Below are 19640 nucleotides of genomic sequence, written 5' to 3' on the forward strand. Positions count from 1 at the left end.
CATGCCTGATTATGGCAACAATTAGGCATCAGATGAGAAAGCAAAGACTGCTGCCAGAAACCCGCTATCTCTGCAACAACTGGTTGGGATATTTGGTAGTTCCCCTAGAAATATGAAATCTTAGGTATTGGGAATAATTGGTTATCCTAGGAAGATAAGGAATGTTTGGTTTCCTAATCAAAGAAATATTCCAATAATTAAAGACAGTCACACACCCGCTGAGCAACCTCTTTGTCTTCAATTGCTCCTTAAAATACTTAAATGCTCTTTGCTGAAAATATTGATTTAAAAAAATGACAAAATAAAAGCTGCTTTCTTCAAGAAGAGGCTTTGGTTTTGCCCGTCAGCAGCGAATTTCAGTGCTAGGTAGTAATAACTTGCAGCTGAATTCATTGAAAAGATTGGTACTGTTGATTGACTACTGGATATATTTTTCCTTAAGCAAAGTCAAGGGTGAACCCATTTATCAGGAGCATTGGTTTCCACTACTGTTACAAGTGCAGTATATAAACAGGAGGTGTATTCTTGTTCTCTTTGACTCTGATTTTATTGAGGTCTTCAGCAATCTTGGTTTTAAATTTCACTGCTGTCCAGAGTCTCAGTGAAATCAATAATGTAATCCCTAGGGGACTTGCTTTAGTTTCTGTGGCATATCCCCTTTTTGGCAGATAAACCTATTTTAGTAGGCATTAAAAATATAATATATAAACTTGTATTGTTGTTGTGCTTTAGACTGATTTGCTTCAATTTTTTTTCAAGAGTATTTTTGTACTACTACTTTTTCCAAAAGAGATTTTTAGTGCTATAGAGCCCTGAAATTGTAAAACATGAAGAATTATGTGAAAAAATACTGTTTCTGAAGGTGAGGAATGAAAGTTGAGGGTAGTAATTTGCCCCTGACAATAGCAGGTGGGAGTGAAAGGCCAGCAGTTTGCTTTCACTTGATAAATGGCTGTACTTTCACAGCAAATTAGATGTCACATGAATTTGGCAAATGGCACAAGAAATCAATATTTAGTGTGAAAAGTCAATACAATTAGTGTATTGATCAACAGAGTGTGTGAAAAGATGATTTAATGCCTTGAATTTACTTCAGGAGATTTCAGTGAGAATGGGTCACAGAGCTGTGGAGTCCCCTGTGATTATTTGAGATGGAGGTAGTTCCTGCAGCAGCTCCTGGCACAGCTCAGTTCTGCAAGTATTAGAGATTAAAGTTTGAGGCACAAGATATGAATCCAACTATGATTAGTGCAAACAGTTCGGCTTGCTTTCCCATACTGCTGTTCAAAAGACCTGAGCAAGGACTGGTGGACTGGGTTCGAGTACAGTAACTGGAGGCTGAATCTTGCAGTTACTGTTCATCATCATCTTCTGTCTAGCCTTCTATTTTCAGGGCTCTGGTATTACCTGGAAGTATAAACCCAAATGAGATCTGACAGATAAGGACTTATTGAAGAACTAAAATGAAATTATATGCAACTGGTCTTATTCCATTAAATAAATGTGAGCTTAAAAATCTTAAAATACAGTATGCTGCAGGACATTGCCTCTCAGAACTTGTAGTTAATAAATTGTTGCAAGTCAGATGTGAGAAGGAAAAATGTTTAACTATCACCAGGCTGTAGCTGAACCACATGAAACTTGAATATGAATTCCATTTATGTAGGGAGAGGGATTTGCACTTCCTCCAGAGTCACAACACAGTTCAGTGCTCCAGCTGATCAGATGCAAGAAAAATTAACCTAACTTTGCAGAGACAACACATAATTCTCTATAAAAAGCATGTTACATTAGATATGAATCTGAACATTGTGTTCAGAGCAAACAGGTTTAAATAATTACAAGGAAAACAGTAACACGTTGCAGTCAGCGTCACTCTTCCAAATTTTTGTCACCATCAGAGGGCTTGGCAATGTTAGTAGAGCTGACATTTTGTTCACAGCTGTCATGCCAACTCAGCATCCTAGCAGGTATGGATTTTATTTTCACCCAGAAATGTGTCAAGTACTCTGATATTCATACATCTATATGAGTTCTTGCTGGAAAAAAAGAGAAATCACAATCACAGAATGATATGGGGTTGGAAGGGACATCTGGAGATCATCTAGCCCAACCCCCTGCCAGAGCAGGTCCACCTAGAGCAGGTTGCACAGGAATGATACCTTAAAGTTCTTTACAATGAAAATGAAAAGATTCTTAAAGTTGCAAAAGGGTTGTGTTTGAATGTCAGCTCAGGTGCGAAACAGTCATCATTTTGTTGGGGAATTTTTATGGGCAGGAAGAGTCATAGACATATGAGGGTCTCCCAGCCCTGCAAATGCCAAGAGCAGTAGCCTAGGCTTGCTTCCAATCACATGGACTGATCGACAGAGAAAGTGAATTGACTTCAAGAGCACGTCATACCTCAGCTCTCTGTTCTTGCTCTCATAGCTTTAGGTTTCTTGTAAGCAAACATGGTGCTTTGCTATGATTTTTGAAGGCAAAACATACAGCTGAATAATTCAGCCCCAATATATTTATTATTGCATTTCAGAATTGGCCCCATCTATATTTTTGACTGCTAATTCACACTCCATAGCACCCTTTTGGCTTCACAAGAGTCCCACAAGTTATGAGGCAAAACATGTTGCTTCCTTTTTTTTATGTTAGCTATAAGTAATTAAGGATGTCCTGCCCCTGCCCCTATTCTTTCCCCAAGGTATTCCTCCATTCCCCCCCAAAAAATCTCCTTTAAAAGACTGCAGGGGACACCTGTGCTCTACCTGCGCAGGCCTGCGTGGATTTTGGGTGAACAGTGGGAGCTGAGCCCCCTGCTCATTGCTTAACAACAGGAGAGGAGCAGAGTCCATTGCTTGCATATAAATATGTAGGTGAGCTTTGTGACAGAGTGCAGGAAAACCCTCCCCTATTCCAGCAGCCTCCTAGACATCCTCTGCCTGCAGAAAAGCCTTGGGTTCTGGGTTTGTAAATGCCACCTTCCCCATCTCTGCTGCTTTCTTTTGTCTTGCTATGCTTGATTTTTACTTTGTTCAGTCCATCTGTCACTTTCAGTGCTGTTTTCCTCTCTTCCTCCTTTTCTTTTTCCTAACTAGACACTCCCAAGATGCATTTTTTAATGGCCTTAGATACTGTCTACATCATCTTTTCCAACCTCTATCTATTACTTTGCGTGCTTACTGTAGGGAAAATGCAAGCACAAAACATTTGTGGCAAATCAGGGACTTCCAAAATTGACCAAATCTCCCTCTCTCCATTTTTTAATGGTTTACACCTTAATTTTCATGTTCCCATTCTGCTAAATGAGCTTTTTAACTTACTTTTTGCTGTCTATGCTTTCTAATGGCTTTCTAATTGCCAAAACTTGTAGAGGAAATTTTTTTTAATAAAGCTGTTGTTTGCTTGCTCAACACAAGAGGACATTTGCTAATACAAGGGCATTTAAATAATTGTCAACGCAGCCCTCAGGAGCAATACAAGAAATCAGGAAACTGCAAGTCACAGTGAATTTATAATGAAATGTTACCCTCCATCTGAGTGCACCATGCAAGAGGAGCATCTGAGCACTACAAAATCAACTAATCAGGGCAATGGAGGCCCTAGTCGCATGAAATAAAATCAACAGATAAATAGCTTCTCAGGACAAGCTGGGGAAACAAATTAATGAAAAGGGAAGATCTTCAGTGTGGTGTTGCAGCCTTTTCCAAGGTAAGGGCATTCATACTGTAGGGCTTCAGAGAAGATACTGCCCAGGCAGCTCTTGCACACTGTATGGATACAGTGACAAGAAGAGTCCTATTTCCTGCCCAGACCTATAAAGTTTTCTCAGATCCTCCCCTTCTCGTTTCAAAAGCATCGTACTTAACTTTCGATGTTCTGGGCTCTTTTTCCATCAATGTATTTAGTGTCATCTACCAGAATCTTTGGAGACTCTTAGGTTTGCTCTCTTTATATTGTTGGTGAGTCTTAAAACTGAAGACAAAGTATCCTACAGTATCTCTACAGTACATATGTGTACATATCCTACAGCATCTCTCACAAAGACTCATTAACTGATAGCAGCAGGATTCTAATCCCAACATGCCTAAAGTTCTTGATAACAAAATTATCTGATTTTCCATTTCTAATATTTTTTGGGACACTGCCACCTACCTCAAAGTCCTTGGCCATTTGCCATGACCCTGAAAGGGGAACTTACACAAAAATCAGTGGGAGATTAGCATAACAATCAATGACAGACTTGGCACATTGCATCTCTAATACTGAATTTGCTTCAAGGGTTGCAAGATTTAATCACTGTTTATATCAACTCCCTTTTGCCATGTAATAGTATATTCCATGACTGACACAGCATTAAAAACTTGAAATTCATTACCTACTGAGCCACCCATAGTAATTTTTCTATCACTCACCCTTATGCAAGTCAACTTTCGTACCATGGACATTGTTTCATGACAGTTCTGCAGTTCTTTATAGTCATCACATCAAGTTGTCACCAGCCTCTAGCCACTTCTGACTACTTTAAGGTTTTATTTCCAGTACTAGTTTTTAAACTCCTGCCTCTAAAACTGTATGTGAAACTGATGCAAGGCATGTATTTTTGCATGCAAGCAGGTATTTATTCAAATTCATACATTAATTGCTAGATACTTATTAGTTGGCCTTTGCACACATACACAGAAATCAGAAATAAAGGAAGATTCAGCAGATGCACACACAAACTCAAATACCGGTTTGAATCTCACTGGCAATTTGACCTTTACCACTCACCAGCTTAAATTCAGAGGCAGAAATGTGCAAAAAATAGGAAGAGGGTGTTGGGGAAATTTTATGGTACCCCTTGAGGAGAATTAGGCACATGTTTTTGCTTAAATATATATATTTTTTTTTAAAAAAAAAGAACACTACGTTGGGCAGGGTCCTACCACCATAAGTGGTTCTACAAGGAGTCTGCAAAGATGCCTCATGAGCTGATGCTTTATAGCTACTTGCACCAGCACCAATCCCATGAGCGGAGGGGGGCACCTCAGCCCAGCCAGTTGGTCCATGTCCCAGCCCAGCTCTGCCCCTGAGTACTCCCATTCCAGGATGGCTACAAGACAATGCTGGGGCTGTTTCTTATCTCATCACCAAGGGAAACTTCAATCCCTTGCAGGGAGTCCTGCTGTCTCTGGCATCCCTGCTTCCAGCCAGTTTAACCCCTTCTGCAGTTGGGCCTTCTTGCCCTCCGTGCCAGATCATTCCTTGGTCACAAACTACCACTGCTGAGTGGTAGTTACACTCAGTTACAATTTGAATTTCCCCTTCAAGGGGGAGGCTTTGTTTTCATGCAAAATATGAAAAATATGTGACACTAATAAAATTGGGCAATCATTTAAGCATCCAGAGACTGATTCTATTTCAGATTTATTTTGGATGAAAGCACAGTGTCACTAATCCCAACTGAAACACAGCAGATAAAATTACCATTCATTTGGAGAGATAAAATAAAAAAATACCAATAGTTTTCTACAAACCAAGGACAGTTAATGATTCTACACTGAACTTCTGCAACTGAGTCCAAATACTGACATCATAGTGCCTAACCCTTAATAAGCAGCAAAGAACTTCTAGAACAACCTTTAAATAAACTATAAACTTGGCAATTGAGCATCCCCAGTCAAAACTGGGGCTGTTAAACAGGATCTCCACCAGGTCCTTTCAGCTGTCATCTGTGGGCTACTCCTGGGAAAGCTTAATAAAAAAAGCAAGGCCATAGTCAGACACACACATGCATATACATGTGAAATTTCCCCAGGGAAATGCCGCTCCAGCACAAAGCAGCAACAAATGAAAGCAGGTCTGGCTCTGCACAGAGTGGCCTGCAATCCCATTTCCAGCTCACTACCAATTATTCCACATCATTTTACACTTACTTTGACAAAGATCCTTGCTATACCATCCATTCTGATTTGTCTCACTGTTCAAAACGTCCATAGAAAAAAATAAGTGTGAGGCCTTTCACTGTCCCTGGCACTATGGAGATGAAGGATGAGCTGGGAAACTACAGGCTGGTCAGTCTCACCTCTGTGCCCAGCAAGATCATGGAGCAGATCCTCCTGGAACCTCTGCTGAGGCACATGGAAAATAAGGAGGTGATTGGTGACAGCCAACATGGCTTCACTGAGGGCAAGTCATGCCTGACAAATTTGGTGGCCTTCTACGATGGTGTTACAGCGTTGGTAGATAAGAGGAGAGCAACAGACATCATCTACCTGGACTTATGCAAAGCATTCGACACTGTCCCACATGACATCCTGCTCTCAAAATTGGAGACACACGGATTTGATGGATGGACCGCTCAGTGGATCAGGAAGTGGCTGGATGGCAACACTCAAAGGATTGCGGTCAATGGCTCGAAGTCCAAGTGGAAGCCAGTGACAAGTGGTGTCCCTCAGGGGTCGGTACTGGGATTGGTGCTGTTCAACATCTTTGTCGGAGACATGGACAGTGGGATTGAGTGCACCCTCAGCAAGTTTGCCCACAACACCAAGCTGTGTGGAGCGTTCGACATGCTGGAGGGAAGGGATGCCATCCAGAGGGACCTGGACAGGCTTGAGAGATGAGCCTGTGGGAACCTCATGAAGTTCAACTAGGCCAAGTGCAAGGTCCTGCACCTGGGACATGGCAATCCCAGGCACAAATACAGGTTGGGCGGAGAATGGATTGAGAGCAGCCCTGAGGAGAAGGACATGGGGGATGAAAAGCTCAACATGAGCCGGCAATGTGTGCTGTCAGCCCAGAAAGCCCCCTGCATCCTGGACTACATCAAAAGCAGCGTGGCCAGCAGGGCAAGGGCGGGGGGATTCTGCCCCTCTGCTCTGTTCTGGGAAGACCCCACCTGGAGTACTGTGTCCAGCTCTGGAGTCCTCAGCACAGGAAGAACATGGACCTGTTGGAATGGGTCCAGAGGAGGGCCTCAAAGATTATCAGAGGGCTGGAGCACCTTTCCTATGAGGACAGGCTGAGAGAGTTGGGGTTGTTCAGCCTGGAGAAGAGAAGGCTCCAGGGAGACGTTATATCCCTTTCCAATACCTAACGGAGGCTTACAGGAGAGATGGGGAGGGACTCTTTATCAGGGTCTGTAGTGATAGGATGAGGGGTATTTGTTTTAAACTGAACGAAGGCAGATTTAGATTAGATATTAGGAAGAAATTCTTTCCTGTGAGGGTGGTGAGACACCGGAACAGGTTGCCCGAAGAAGCTGTGGCTGCCCCATCCCTGGAGGTGTTCAAGGCCAGGCTGGACGGGGCTTTGAGCAACGTGGTCTAGTGGGAGGTGTCCCTGCTCAGGGCAGGGGGGTGGAACTAGATGATCTTTAAGGTCCCTTCCAACCTAAACCTGCTACCCCCAGGGTCAGACCAGCTACCCCTAGGCTGTTCAGCTTCCTGAGCTGGAAGATAAGGATGGAGAGCAGAACAACCCCTCCCCCCATAATCCAGGAGGAAGTAGTTAATGATCTACTTATGCACCTGGACACGCATAAGTCCATGGGGCCGGATGGGATTCACCCAAGGGTACTCAGGGAGCTGGCAGGAGAGCTCACCAAGCATCTCTCCATCATCTATCAACAATCCTGGTCAACAGGAGAGGTACCAGATGACTGGAGGGTGGCCAATGTGATGCCCATCTACAAGAAGGGCCAGAAGGAGGATCCGGGGAACTACAGGCCTGTCAGCCTGACCTCGGTACCGGGAAAGATCATGGAGAGGATCATCTTGAGGAAGCTCTCGCAGCAAGGGATCAGGGCCAGCCAGCATGGGTTTATGAAAGGGAGGTCCTGCTTAACCAACTTGATCTCTTTCTATGACCATGTGACCCGCCTTCTGGATGGGGGGAAGGCTGTGGATGTTGTCTACCTGGACTTTGGTAAGGCCTTTGACACCGTCCCCCACAGCATTCTCCTGGAGAAGCTGGCGAACCATGGCATAGACAAGTGTACTCTTCACTGGGTAAAAAACTGGCTGGATGGCTGTGCCCAGAGAGTTGTGATTAATGGGGTGAAATCCAGTTGGCGGCTGGTCACCAGTGGTGTCCCTCAGGGCTCAGTTTTGGGGCCAGTCTTGTTTAATATCTTTATTGATGATCTGGATGAGGGGATTGAGTGCACCCTCAGTAAGTTTGCAGATGACACCAAACTGGGTGGGAGTGTTGATCTGCTTGAGGGTAGGAAAGCTCTACAGAGGGATCTGGACAGGTTGGATCAATGGGCCAAGGCCAATGGGATGAGGTTTAATAAGGCCAAGTGCCAGGTCCTCCATTTTGGTCACAACAACCCCAGGCAACGCTACAGGCTTGGGGAAGAGTGGCTGGAAAGCTGCCCAGCAGAAAAGGACCTGGGGGTGTTGGTGGACAGCCGGCTGAACATGAGCCAGCAGTGTGCCTAGGTGGCCAAGGTGACCAACCGCATCCTGGCCTGTATCAGGAATAGCGTGGCCAGCAGGAGTAGGGAAGTGATCGTGCCTCTGTACTCGGCCCTGGTGAGACCTCACCTCAAGTACTGTGTTCATTTCTGGGCCCCTCACTACAGGAAGGACATTGAGCTGCTGGAGTGTGTCCAGAGGAGAGCCACCAAGCTGGTGAGGGGTCTAGAGAACAAGTCATATGAGGAGAGGCTGAGGGAACTGGGCATGTTTAGTTTGGAGAAGAGGAGGCTGAGGGGGGACCTCATTGCCCTCTACAACTACCTGGAAGGAGGTTGTAGAGAGGTGGGTGTTGGCCTCTTCTCCCAAGGGAATAATGACAGGACCAGAGGAAATGGTCTGAAGTTGCGGCAGGGGAGGTTTAGATTAGGTATTAGGAAGAATTACTTTAGTGAGAGAGTGGTCAGGCACTGGAATGGCCTGCCCAGGGAGGTGGTGGAGTCGCCATCCCTGGAGGTATTTAAGAAATGTGTAGACATGGCACTTCAGGGCATGCTCTAGTGCCCGAGATTGTTGGGTTGGTTTTTTGTTGGGTTTTTTTTGTGTGTGTATGGTTGGACTCGATGATCTCAAAGGTCCCTTCCAACCACGAAGATTCCGTGATTCCGTAAACAATTCTATGATGACCTTTCTCAGCAAGAATCCCTGCTGCTGCAATTTCAAACTAGTGGGGAAAAACATATACTGACAAGCTTAAAACTCTTTCCCATAGTTCCAGTTGTTCCTTCAGTTGTGCTAACTGAAATGATGCTTTTCTAGCTTTGTTACTGGGCTTGCATCCAATGTTTCCTTTGCATTACTAGTATCGGTGCTATATTGTTTCTGTCACAATGTTTGAGAGAGCATACATTTTCATTTTATAGTTGTCCCACTTCCCTTTAACTTATGACCTTTATTGAAAATGAACACATTTGTCTGCAGACTGTCAGGCAAAAGGGTTGAATCACAGGGGCTTGTCATCTGTGAAATGCTTTGCAATTTGCTGTAGCTGTATCAGGAAAGCAGTGATGGGAAACCATAAACTGCCTGAGATTAGAAGTTTATTCTTGAGGACCCCAACTTTCCTTTGGAAGGCCAAGCACATTTCAAACCCTTACCAAAACAAAAACAAAGGCCTGTTGGGAATGGACTTTTTGATGCTCCCCTAATGCATTTCATTATTGACTTTTCAGTCTTTTAAAAGCATTTCTGTCCTTTTCATACCTTTTCTGCTCATGCAACTCTTAGTACTCCTTAGTGGATCCTAGGTGCTTGCACAAAGTGTTTCAGAATCCAAAAGGGGATTGGGTTAATTCCAGAACTTAGCAGTGTTTGGCAGCGAGGACCTGACAGAAACGCTGGGACGTTGCATGTTACAAAACAGAGGCAAAAAGCTATTTTGCTTTTATTTCAATAATTCACTAAAACCTTACCATTCATATTCTTATGATGTCTGCATTGTTTCCCAACATCTTAAAGGATGTTCTCAGTTAATGCATATTCAGCATGCATCTTGTGTTCAGAGTGGAGCAGGGTAAGCTTTGCACCAGTGCCCCTGACAAAGGGAAGGGTTTAACATGCTTGCCAGGAGGAGGATGGGATAGGTATGAGATTGCTTGTGTATGTATGCCGTTGCTGTAGATATGCCCCTAACAAAAGTGTCTTTACACCCAGACGTGGAGCTAAGTAAGCCCTACCTGAGAGCACTATTTAGGAGACTGTGCAGTTTCCCAGGGTTTTAGGTGGAAGTCGACACTGGATTAAGTAATTTGTGGAGGGCAACCACAGGTAAACCCAATCTTCTGCCTGCTGTTGCCCACTCCACTGGTAATGCTCTGGAAGTGTGCAGTAGTAAGGCCATGTGCAGTTGCTTGCATTGGAGGCTACCGCTAGATATCTTCGCTCCTCTGGGTTCAGCAGAACGGAAACCCTATGGCAGCTTCCCCTAAATGGGCACAGCCTTCTGAGTGGCAAAGGACTGAAACACGAAAAAAGGGCAATGAGGTCAGTGGAACAGGCCTTCACTTATTTACGTGGCTACTGAGCTGATGCTTATGCTCTCCTGCTTGCTATTGACAACTCATACAAATTCTAATGGCCTTGGCACCAGTCAGAAAAACAGCAGCATCTTTAGTGATCCTGAAGGCTTGGAGTTGGAGGGCTTTGAGATTCTAGGACAGGTATGTTTGGAACATGTTTCTGAAAAAATAAAAAATAATTAAAAAATTAACAACAGTAAAGAAGTTGGCAGTGGTATTTATGTGCGGTCCATACAACTGAGAGTTAAGATTACATCCCAGTAAAATGTGAAATTCATGCTTACTGGAGTTTATTGAAGGCTCAGAGCAACACCATTTCATCAAGGTTAAGCTGGGGCAGGGATGAGGAGCAGTGGTGTGGGTGTGTATGTGTGGGGCGTGTCACTTGATTATGTGCCCTTGATAAGACATATACAAAATTTGGATGCCCATCATTAGGGCTATGAAAGGAAGGGGAAAAAAATGAAAACTAAAGAGAATGCTCAACCATTTGTTGATCACATACCATTGTTCATGCAACTCCATCTGGTATGAGATACCATAGAGGGCTACCATATATAATCACGATTCTTATACTGGAGTATTCCCCCACTGTAGTGCATTTATTTTTATGGCTTTAATATGGCACCATGTTGAAACAAAAGAAATGTACAGAGCCCTCAGGACTCTCCTAGCTGTTTATGCAAGTTCTCATTTGCCTCAGCAGGTTATCTCAGACAATGGTCTGATTGAAAACAAACACCATCAAAAAAAAGCCCCACTAAAGCCCCATAATAGACAATTATGACCTAATCTGCCTTAAAAGGACATGTATTCTTACCTCTCAGATGCTGAGATGCAGCCTCAAGGAAGAAGGGCAGTCTAGTGGAGACCTAGACAAGTCACCTAGACTGGCCCATTGGCAAAGAAGGATTGAGATCTCAGAAGCAGATAGGATTTCTGAAATGTGTAAACTGCATGTTTATGTGGAAAATTCATCCTCAGAGCTCAGCTGTGCTATTAGGGTCAACGCTAGTCTTCCATTAGAAAACCATGCAGGTTGTTTGAATTTCCCCTTCAGTCTTCAGAGAGAAGGTATTCTCCCTTCACCCTTTCTGCCAGAATCATCACATCACACCACATCTCCTGCTTCCTCTGCAGATAGGTTATTCTGAATTTAATTTGTGTGGGAAAGGCATTGATGGGAAGTGAGTGAGCACTGGTGTCCATCCAGGGTGTCGGGAAGGGCTGATGGGAACCCCTCTGTTGAGTAGCTTGTTGCCTACTGCATGCATCCCTGTGGGCTGGTGTTGCACAAGCATATCCAGTAATGAGAAGTGTGTCAGTAGTGATCCTTGGTTAAACAAGACTTGAAGCAGGGCTTGCTTTCTTTCCCTTGCTATTCATTTATATTTTGAGTTTGCACAAAATTAACTGCAACATAATCACCATAAAAAGTGGGCCACATGATCATGCTGCTTGATCGGCCTGAAAAGATCAACTGTGTAAGTTAGAAACCTGTTCAGTCACTTCTCTAGAAAATGTTACTGACACCATCCTGATCTCAATAATTCTACTCTAAATGTCATCAATATTTGGCCAAGTAGCTAAGCAATGGGATTCTATGGCCATGAGAACTAGGATGATGCACGTGGAAATCGCCCTTTAAGCAACTATCACATGGTGTTTACTTCTCTCTTTTGGACTGATTCTGAATCAAGCAGGTGCCAAGACTCTTTATCTATATCTGTTTTTAATTTGAAGCTTTACTTAATAAAATCAAGGGTGAGCAGATATTTAGATTTCTTCCAAACAGGATATTTCCAGAAGTCTTTAGATAGGATTTTGACCTACTTTCCAGAAACTAGAAGTGGGTAAAATCGAGCTACCCAACCACTTCTGTGCAACCTGAAAGTTTCTTCCTTTCTTTCTCTGACACGTCACAGAAGTGTTCTGTCCAATGTGTAGACATATGCTGTAAAATTCTGGTGGAGTTAATTTAAAGCAACCCCAGATCTTCTACACAAGTCTCAGATTCTCCCACTTCATCTGTAGTTTGACAAGTTGCAGTCTCTTGCCAGTTTGTGAAATGCTGTTGCTGCATTCTGCTCCCCCACTGAGATATTTCATTTCTGTTTGATAAAACTCTTCCCATGGGAGACTTTCATTCCAGCTGAGCATCTGAGTATCAACCTGAGCATTAAGCCTGTGCTGCTCTTACAAAATTGTTGATGGTTTTAATAAATGAGGGTGGTTATTTGTTTCTCAAGCAGTTGACATAGGACCACGTTACTAATACCAGAAAGTAAAGACCTTTCTGAAATTTTATATGGGATGGGAGCTGTTGCATTAAAAGGACTGTAGTTTCGGTATTTGTCTGTCAGAGTCCCAGGACTTTCACTGAGTCAGATTCACAAAAATCCAAATTAGTTATTTTATTGAGAGCAACAGAACAGATTTGAGATGACCATTGATAAATTCACTAACTACAATAGCGCTACTAATTAAGGTTAATATTGCTAGCAAAAATAATGATAATACAACAGCCAGGGGGTAACATTCACCATAGGATGGAAGGCGCAGTCCTTACCCAGGAAGGCATCCTGGGTAAGGGAGGGAGGAGGAAGGGTGGAGGAAGAGAACGCAGCATGTTGACTGGTCTGTCAGGTATCAAGGTTCTTCTCTCCCAATTTAACAGTCATTTTCTCCATCTTTTATCCTCAAAATCACGAGGTTTCCCTCCCCCAGGTGATGTGTAGTATGATTTGGGTGGAGAGAGGAGTGCTATAGTCATATGTTTAGCATGATCTCTAAAATCTTCATTAGTATATACAGAGGTGTCAACTTCAATATGCATTTCACAGGTAATGAGGCAAAGGTCAGTCATCAGGCATGGTAGCCTCTTGAGGAAATAAAGAACTACACAAGTTTCTGTTCTCTTAATTTTACTGTCTTTGCTGATGAAAAACAGGACAGTCCTGTCTACAGGAGGCTCCCTCGTTGTCTTCATCCGCTGATAGCCAGATGAGTCTTCACCCCCCTGGGTTGCACAAGAGATAGCAAAGCCAGTCTTAAGTGCTCTTTGAACACAGAGACTTCACATCCAATGAGGTGACTTCACATCCAAATGAGGGACCGGGGATATCCCTGGGCTCCTTTGCTTGTCTCACAAATTGTGCTTGTTAGCCATGATGGGCAGCGCCAGCATATGGCCCAAGTATTCACTTTGCTTCTTGCAGGGGAAATTTGCAGCCCATGCTGACTTTCCTCCTGCTGCAGCTAAGCCACCAATAGATGCTGGAAAAGCTCATTTAAAACCACCTAGGCATGTTACAGGGCTGTGTAACCTCAGCTGTATCTGTGGTGTAGACACGTCTATAAAAATCCAGTTCAGCTGGTGACGGTTACTATAGTCCCTGATCCACACCAGCTCAGTAAGGCCAAGGTGAGTAACAGCGACTCCTCCTGCCAGGGGGAAGGGACAGGACCCAGCGCTGTTGCCAGTTCGTTTTCATTACCATGAATTTTCTGGAGTGGTGTTTCTGGCCCATAGGACCACATGCCGTGGGTATTTCTGAAGACACGAGCCAGCACAGTAGTTGCTGTGGCCGGTGTGCACTGCCCTGTGTAACCAGAGGGCTGTCACACAGTGGAACATATAACTAGCTCAGAGAAAGCACTGGTTTAAACCATGCTGGTTGAATTTAATGTCTTTTCCTTTTTTCCTCTCTGTGCTTGCAGGTCAGAAGATTCTTCACCACAGAAGTGATGTTTTAGAAACTGTAGTCCTGATCAATCCCTCAGATGAAGCAGTTAGTACTGAGGTAAGTCAATCAGAAATACTTCACAGGATGTGTCATAAAAGCTCAACTAAGTGGACAGGTTGAGAGCAGCTCCTAACTGTGGATGTAAAGACATTAGGAGCAAATATCATCAAAAACATCCCTTGATTTTCTTCTTGGTTTACCAGACTCCTGATAAAGCATCAAAGGCATAGGACAGAAACACACCACTTATCCCAGCACTCATTTCCTCATAACACACCAAATTCCCTTCTTGATGAAGTGAAGGCAGCTGTGGTGAAACTGCATCTGCTTTTCTTCTGCTCCTCCTTTGTTTGGTAGCTCTGGATGCCTATTTTACATCTGAAAAAGTGCCTGAAAAGAAATCAGGTGCCTTGAGATAAATTTAGGTCTACAAGAAGAATTACCATCTATGTGGTGGTGACTCTATGTTGATCTATGTGATCTGTCCTTCAAAAAGCACGTGACATGATCAATGGACTCTGGAGAGTGCCCCAGAAGAGGACTGTCAATTCCTCATGAACTTGCTAGAATCAAAGAACTGAGTGTGTAGCTCAAAGACAAAATTGACAAATTTAGCTAGTGAGACTGAAGATTGTAAAAAATAGGGATAATTACATTGCTAGTCAGTGCTGGGAAGCACTGACATAGTACATGTTCTCTTGGGAAATGAAGTGGCTCCGCTTGCAGTACTTTGTGAAAAATCTATTTTGTTACCAACCTTAAGTGATCTTAAACACAAACAGGAAGAAACACACCAAAACAAATGAAATTTCTGAAGTTTTAAAAGTTTAAAAAAGTAAGTAACTTTAGTTAATGAGAGCTCATGCACTAAAAAAATACATGTGAAAATATCTTACATTGCATTAGAGGTACTTGGTAAGGAACAAAGGTGTCAGGTGGGTAGCAGCTCTTCAGGTTGTCTTTAATACACTCAGGCTTTCAGAGTAAAAAGCTATAAAGGATGAGGGAGGGGAAGAGCTGAAGGAACTGCCAAAAGTAGGGAAATGCTACTTCTGTCACTGTTGCTTGTCATTCCTTTGATGGATGACCGCATGGAAGAACATAGTCTGAGGCTGATTAATGCCTTCTGACCTCTGGCTTTACTCCTTTGGCTCTGGAAGATGTTTGACTAAGTTACTGTTAATTTCCTCTCACTAGACTGTGAGAGGCAATCTTTTCTTCACTTTCATCTTGCCAGACTGGTCACAGCCAGAAGTTACAAACTGAGTTACCTTGGCTGGCTAAGTGAGACTCTTACTGGACAATAGCCAGAACAAGATTATAAGAAAGAGACAGAATTAAATTGGAGATTGGAATAGACATGCTTTGCCCATTATGGCAAATAGAAAACTTAGTTCTACATATCAAGAGATTTCCAGGTTGCATCTGGGGAGACAGTGATATACCATGGAGCTCTGATTTTCACCAGAAGAGGAAATTGAATCTATCGGTTCAGGAAAAACAAAGGCAAAAGATATTAAAACAAATTCCTGCTAGTCTGGCTGGTAATAGCCATACTGGTTGTAGTCTGAGCATAGTTCTGCCCAAAGCTCCTATCATGTTCTGTCAGCTGCCAAATACCTCCCAAAAGAGAGAAGACCAAAGGGAGAGAGATTGCAGTTGCCCAAAGAAAACAAGTTTCTGTAAACCCCATGAGCAGTTACTTCCTTCTTAAGAAGATCCCACTCCATTGCTCTAACACTCCTGTGTCTCTACCATAAGTCTTGGAAAGTGCTGATCTGCTTACGCTCCTGTCTCAGTTCACATTCCATCTTTAACTCTGTTTTGAGTGAAGCTGTCTTGCTGCTCACTTTCTTCAAACAATTTGGGACTTCAACCAAGGGTAAAGCTGAACAGAATCATCACCTTGCAATATTTCTGTAGTGATCTTGAAATCATCAGACAAAATTCTGGTAGTCCCTCAGGAAGCCTTGATTATACCCAGACACAGAATTTATGTGTCTTTTGAAGTTCTTTCATGTGTATCATACATTATGCTCTGTAATCTGAAAGCATTTCTTAACTTTTTTTTCCTGTCGTAGTTTCCTAGCTCTGCAGAACCTATTTCACCTTTGGGCCATCAGGCATCTACATAATTTATTTCCGTGTTTTGAAAAAGGTCTTGGGCTGGCACACTTAAAAAAATTAGTGTCCATAGTTAGTGACATCATGAGATGCAAATGCTGCATGTGACTGTATCTGAGTGCTTGATTATAGAATCATAGCATGGTTTAGGTTGGAAGGGACCTTAAAGATCATCTAGTTCCAACCCCCCTGCCCTGGGCAGGGACATCTCCCACTAGACCTGGTTGCTCAAGGCCCCGTCCAGCCTGGCCTTGAACACCTCCAGGGATGGGGCAGCCACAGCTTCTCTGGGTAATGATTATGATTATGGTGAAACAGAAACATCCTTTAACTTTGTAGATGATTCAACAGAATGACAGTCAAAATATGCCACTTTTATGTGTGATTTGTGGCTGTTACTTTTTCGTGACAGTTTTTCAACTGAATGGCAAGTAATGCTATACACTGGGAAAAGATGATCAGCCTTCCAAAAACAGTCTGACACATGTAGTTGTCCTCATTAGCATATGGGACACAGTTGGCCAAGGCTGTCCTGATACAGTGCTATTAACATTCAACAAGAGTTATACAAGGAAATTATTTCTTCATTGAAAATATTATTTTTTCATTCAAATTTTGTTCTTTCTATTCCTTGCTCTTTTTTCCCCTATGTCATTAGTTTGGTTTTGTCGTGGTTTGGGCCAAACTGACCACTGAAGCGAGCGACGGATGCTCTCCCCCACCTCTCTCTCCAAAAAGAGGAGAGAGAGAGAAATCAAGAGATTTATGAGTTCAGAAAAAACCTAAACTACTTTAATGAAAATATTAATAAATTAATGAAATAATAAAAAACCAAGAAAATAATGAAATATATACAATATATACAAAACCGTATCAAGCTCCCAGGATGACGATCACGTCACCAGCAAGCACTGTCAGTTCTTGAGACTCGCCTGTCACTCCAGAAATAGTGATAGATTCTGTCCCTCTATGATTTGATGGCAGTAGGGTACACTGTGCACCAGGGCTCTATACTTTCGTGGCTCTAATGTGCTAGGCCATCGAATCCACAAAGTCCAATAAACTCGGTTATCCCTCTCCTCCTCCTGGCTGGAGGCAGAGCCCCTCTAATGTTGAGAACAACATCTACAATTAGCAGATGAGTTCCTACCGGGACGGGAGAACTGCTCCCTGTGGACTGGAGCAGCCACCCTCCTGCAAGAATTCTTGCAACTCAAGCACTCGTGCCTGTAGGGATGAGGTAGGTCTTTTATCCCACTTACTCATGTCCTCTCCATAGTCACAGAGGCAAAACCACAGAATATCTCGTAGTGTGTTGTTTCTTCTGAGCTGGTCTTGTAGTAGGGCGTCTTCTCCTAATGGCTGCAACATGGGTCCATGCAGAGGAAGAATGGCATCTTTCCTCCATCCTAGACAGTTTATCAAACAGTTTCTCATTTTCTCAATCATTTTCTCAGTTTATCAGTCAATTTTTCTACAGCTGCTACAGTGAGGGGACGAGAGAGACTTTCATACTTTCACATTCTGTGAGCCACTTCATTTACAGTTAGTGCATCATCAGATGCTCCCCAGATCAGTACTGACAAAGTGTGGGAATACATCGATGGTGCACTCTGTACAAACTTCTGCAACATAGGTCATCTGCATGGCATTTCATCAGGGTCTACATTCACTTGCACAGCCAATTCTCTCAGGTACTTAATACCTTTCCCTATGGTGGTCCATTTGCTTGGATGGCATTTGATATCATCTTTAAAGGGATACCTGCCCTTTTCAGCTGATATGAGTCCCCTCCAGAGACTGAGAGTGTTTGTCTTTCTCCCAATCACTTTATCAATGCCTCCATCTCTGGTGAGGTTTCCCAGCTGCCCAGCTTCTCTACCATCCAAATCCATGGTATCAGCCCCATTATCCCAGCATTGGAGCAACTAGGAGATAAGTGTCTCACCTTCATGATGGCTAAAATCACAGAATCACCTAGGTTGGAAGGGACCTTTAAGATCATCTAGTCCAACCTTAAAAACAAAACAAACAAAATTAAAAAAATTAAAAAAAACATCCTTTCTCATATTTCGCAAATCCTTCATAGAGGATTTAATGGTTACCTCTGCGTCTGATTCCTCCTCCTGCCCTGATGCTGCCCGAGAAGGACCCTCTCCCTGATCGGCTTGAGAAAGACAAGAGGACAAGAGGACATGGGCACAAACTTGAATATAAGAAGTTCCACCTAAACATGAGGAGGAACTTCTTTCCTGTGAGGGTGCCAGAGCACTGGAATAGGCTGCCCAGGGAGGTGGTGGAGTGTCCGTCTCTGGAGACATTCAAAACCCACCTGAACATGTTCCTGTGCAACCTGCTCTAGGTAGACCTGCTTTGGCAGGGGGTTTGGACTAGATGATCTCCAGAGGTCCCTTCCAACCCCATAGGATTCTGTGATTCTGTGACCCTTTCCTGGATCTTCTTTAGAAGGACACATTCCTGGATCTTCATCAGAAGAATCCTCTCCCTTGGTATCTAGCTTTATCTGGTCTTTGTCATAAGGAGCAGGGGAACGAACTGACCTCTTTTTTTTTTTTCTTTCTGTTCACTGGGCAACTTCTACTGGTGCTGATGGAGTCTGACTAGTGGCAATGCATGTCATATAACACCTACTCCTACACCAAGATTTAATAAGAAACCAACCCTACAACTCATGCAGTAAAATCAACAATAAAATCATTATTTTAAAAAAGCAACCATCATTTCCAAAATCTGACACAGATCCATCCCCTGGCTCTGATGGTGACAATTTGGGATGAGTAAACATTCCCAAGGTAAAATTGAAAGTGTCATAGTAACAGAATCCATTACATAATGCCTGAGGTATGCAGGTAAAGAAGCTATCCAATCAATCACTGTATGGATCAGAATTAAACACAACAGCAGAGCAGCACGTTTGAACCATGGCATACAGATGCAAAGAGCAAGTAAATTATACAACACATACGACAGGTTAAGCAGTGTTGTTTAAGCAGTTTAAAACTAATTTTAAACAAATCCCTATAAAGAAATGATACAGTATTCTGTCCAAAAAAAATATGATGTGAGCTTTCTTAATCTCTGAGAAAGCTGGAATTCAAACTATTCAGGCAATCTATCAGAGCCCCAGTTGAGCCCTGGTCGTGTCCTGTGTTGGATGCCAATAAATCTGTCATGGTTTGAGCCGAACTGACCACTGAAGTGAGCGACGGATGCTCTCCCCCACCTCTCCCTCCAAAGAGAGGAGAGAGAGAGAGAGAAAGAGATTTATGAGT

At 43.2% G+C, this 19640-nt stretch overlaps 1 protein-coding gene across 1 annotated transcript in view; it reads left to right on the forward strand.

Annotated features, from left to right (window-relative positions):
• Positions 1–19640, forward strand: part of LOC141476716 (microtubule-associated protein 1B-like) — a 118104-nt gene that overhangs the window by 73163 nt on the left and 25301 nt on the right. Inside the window, exon 3 of the mRNA XM_074165520.1 lies at positions 14198–14280. Within this exon, the coding sequence (XP_074021621.1) occupies positions 14198–14280 (83 nt within the window). The remainder of the gene's footprint in view (positions 1–14197; positions 14281–19640) is intronic.

The sequence above is a fragment of the Numenius arquata genome, chromosome W (genome assembly GCF_964106895.1).
Source record: "Numenius arquata chromosome W, bNumArq3.hap1.1, whole genome shotgun sequence".
NCBI lineage: Eukaryota > Metazoa > Chordata > Aves > Charadriiformes > Scolopacidae > Numenius > Numenius arquata.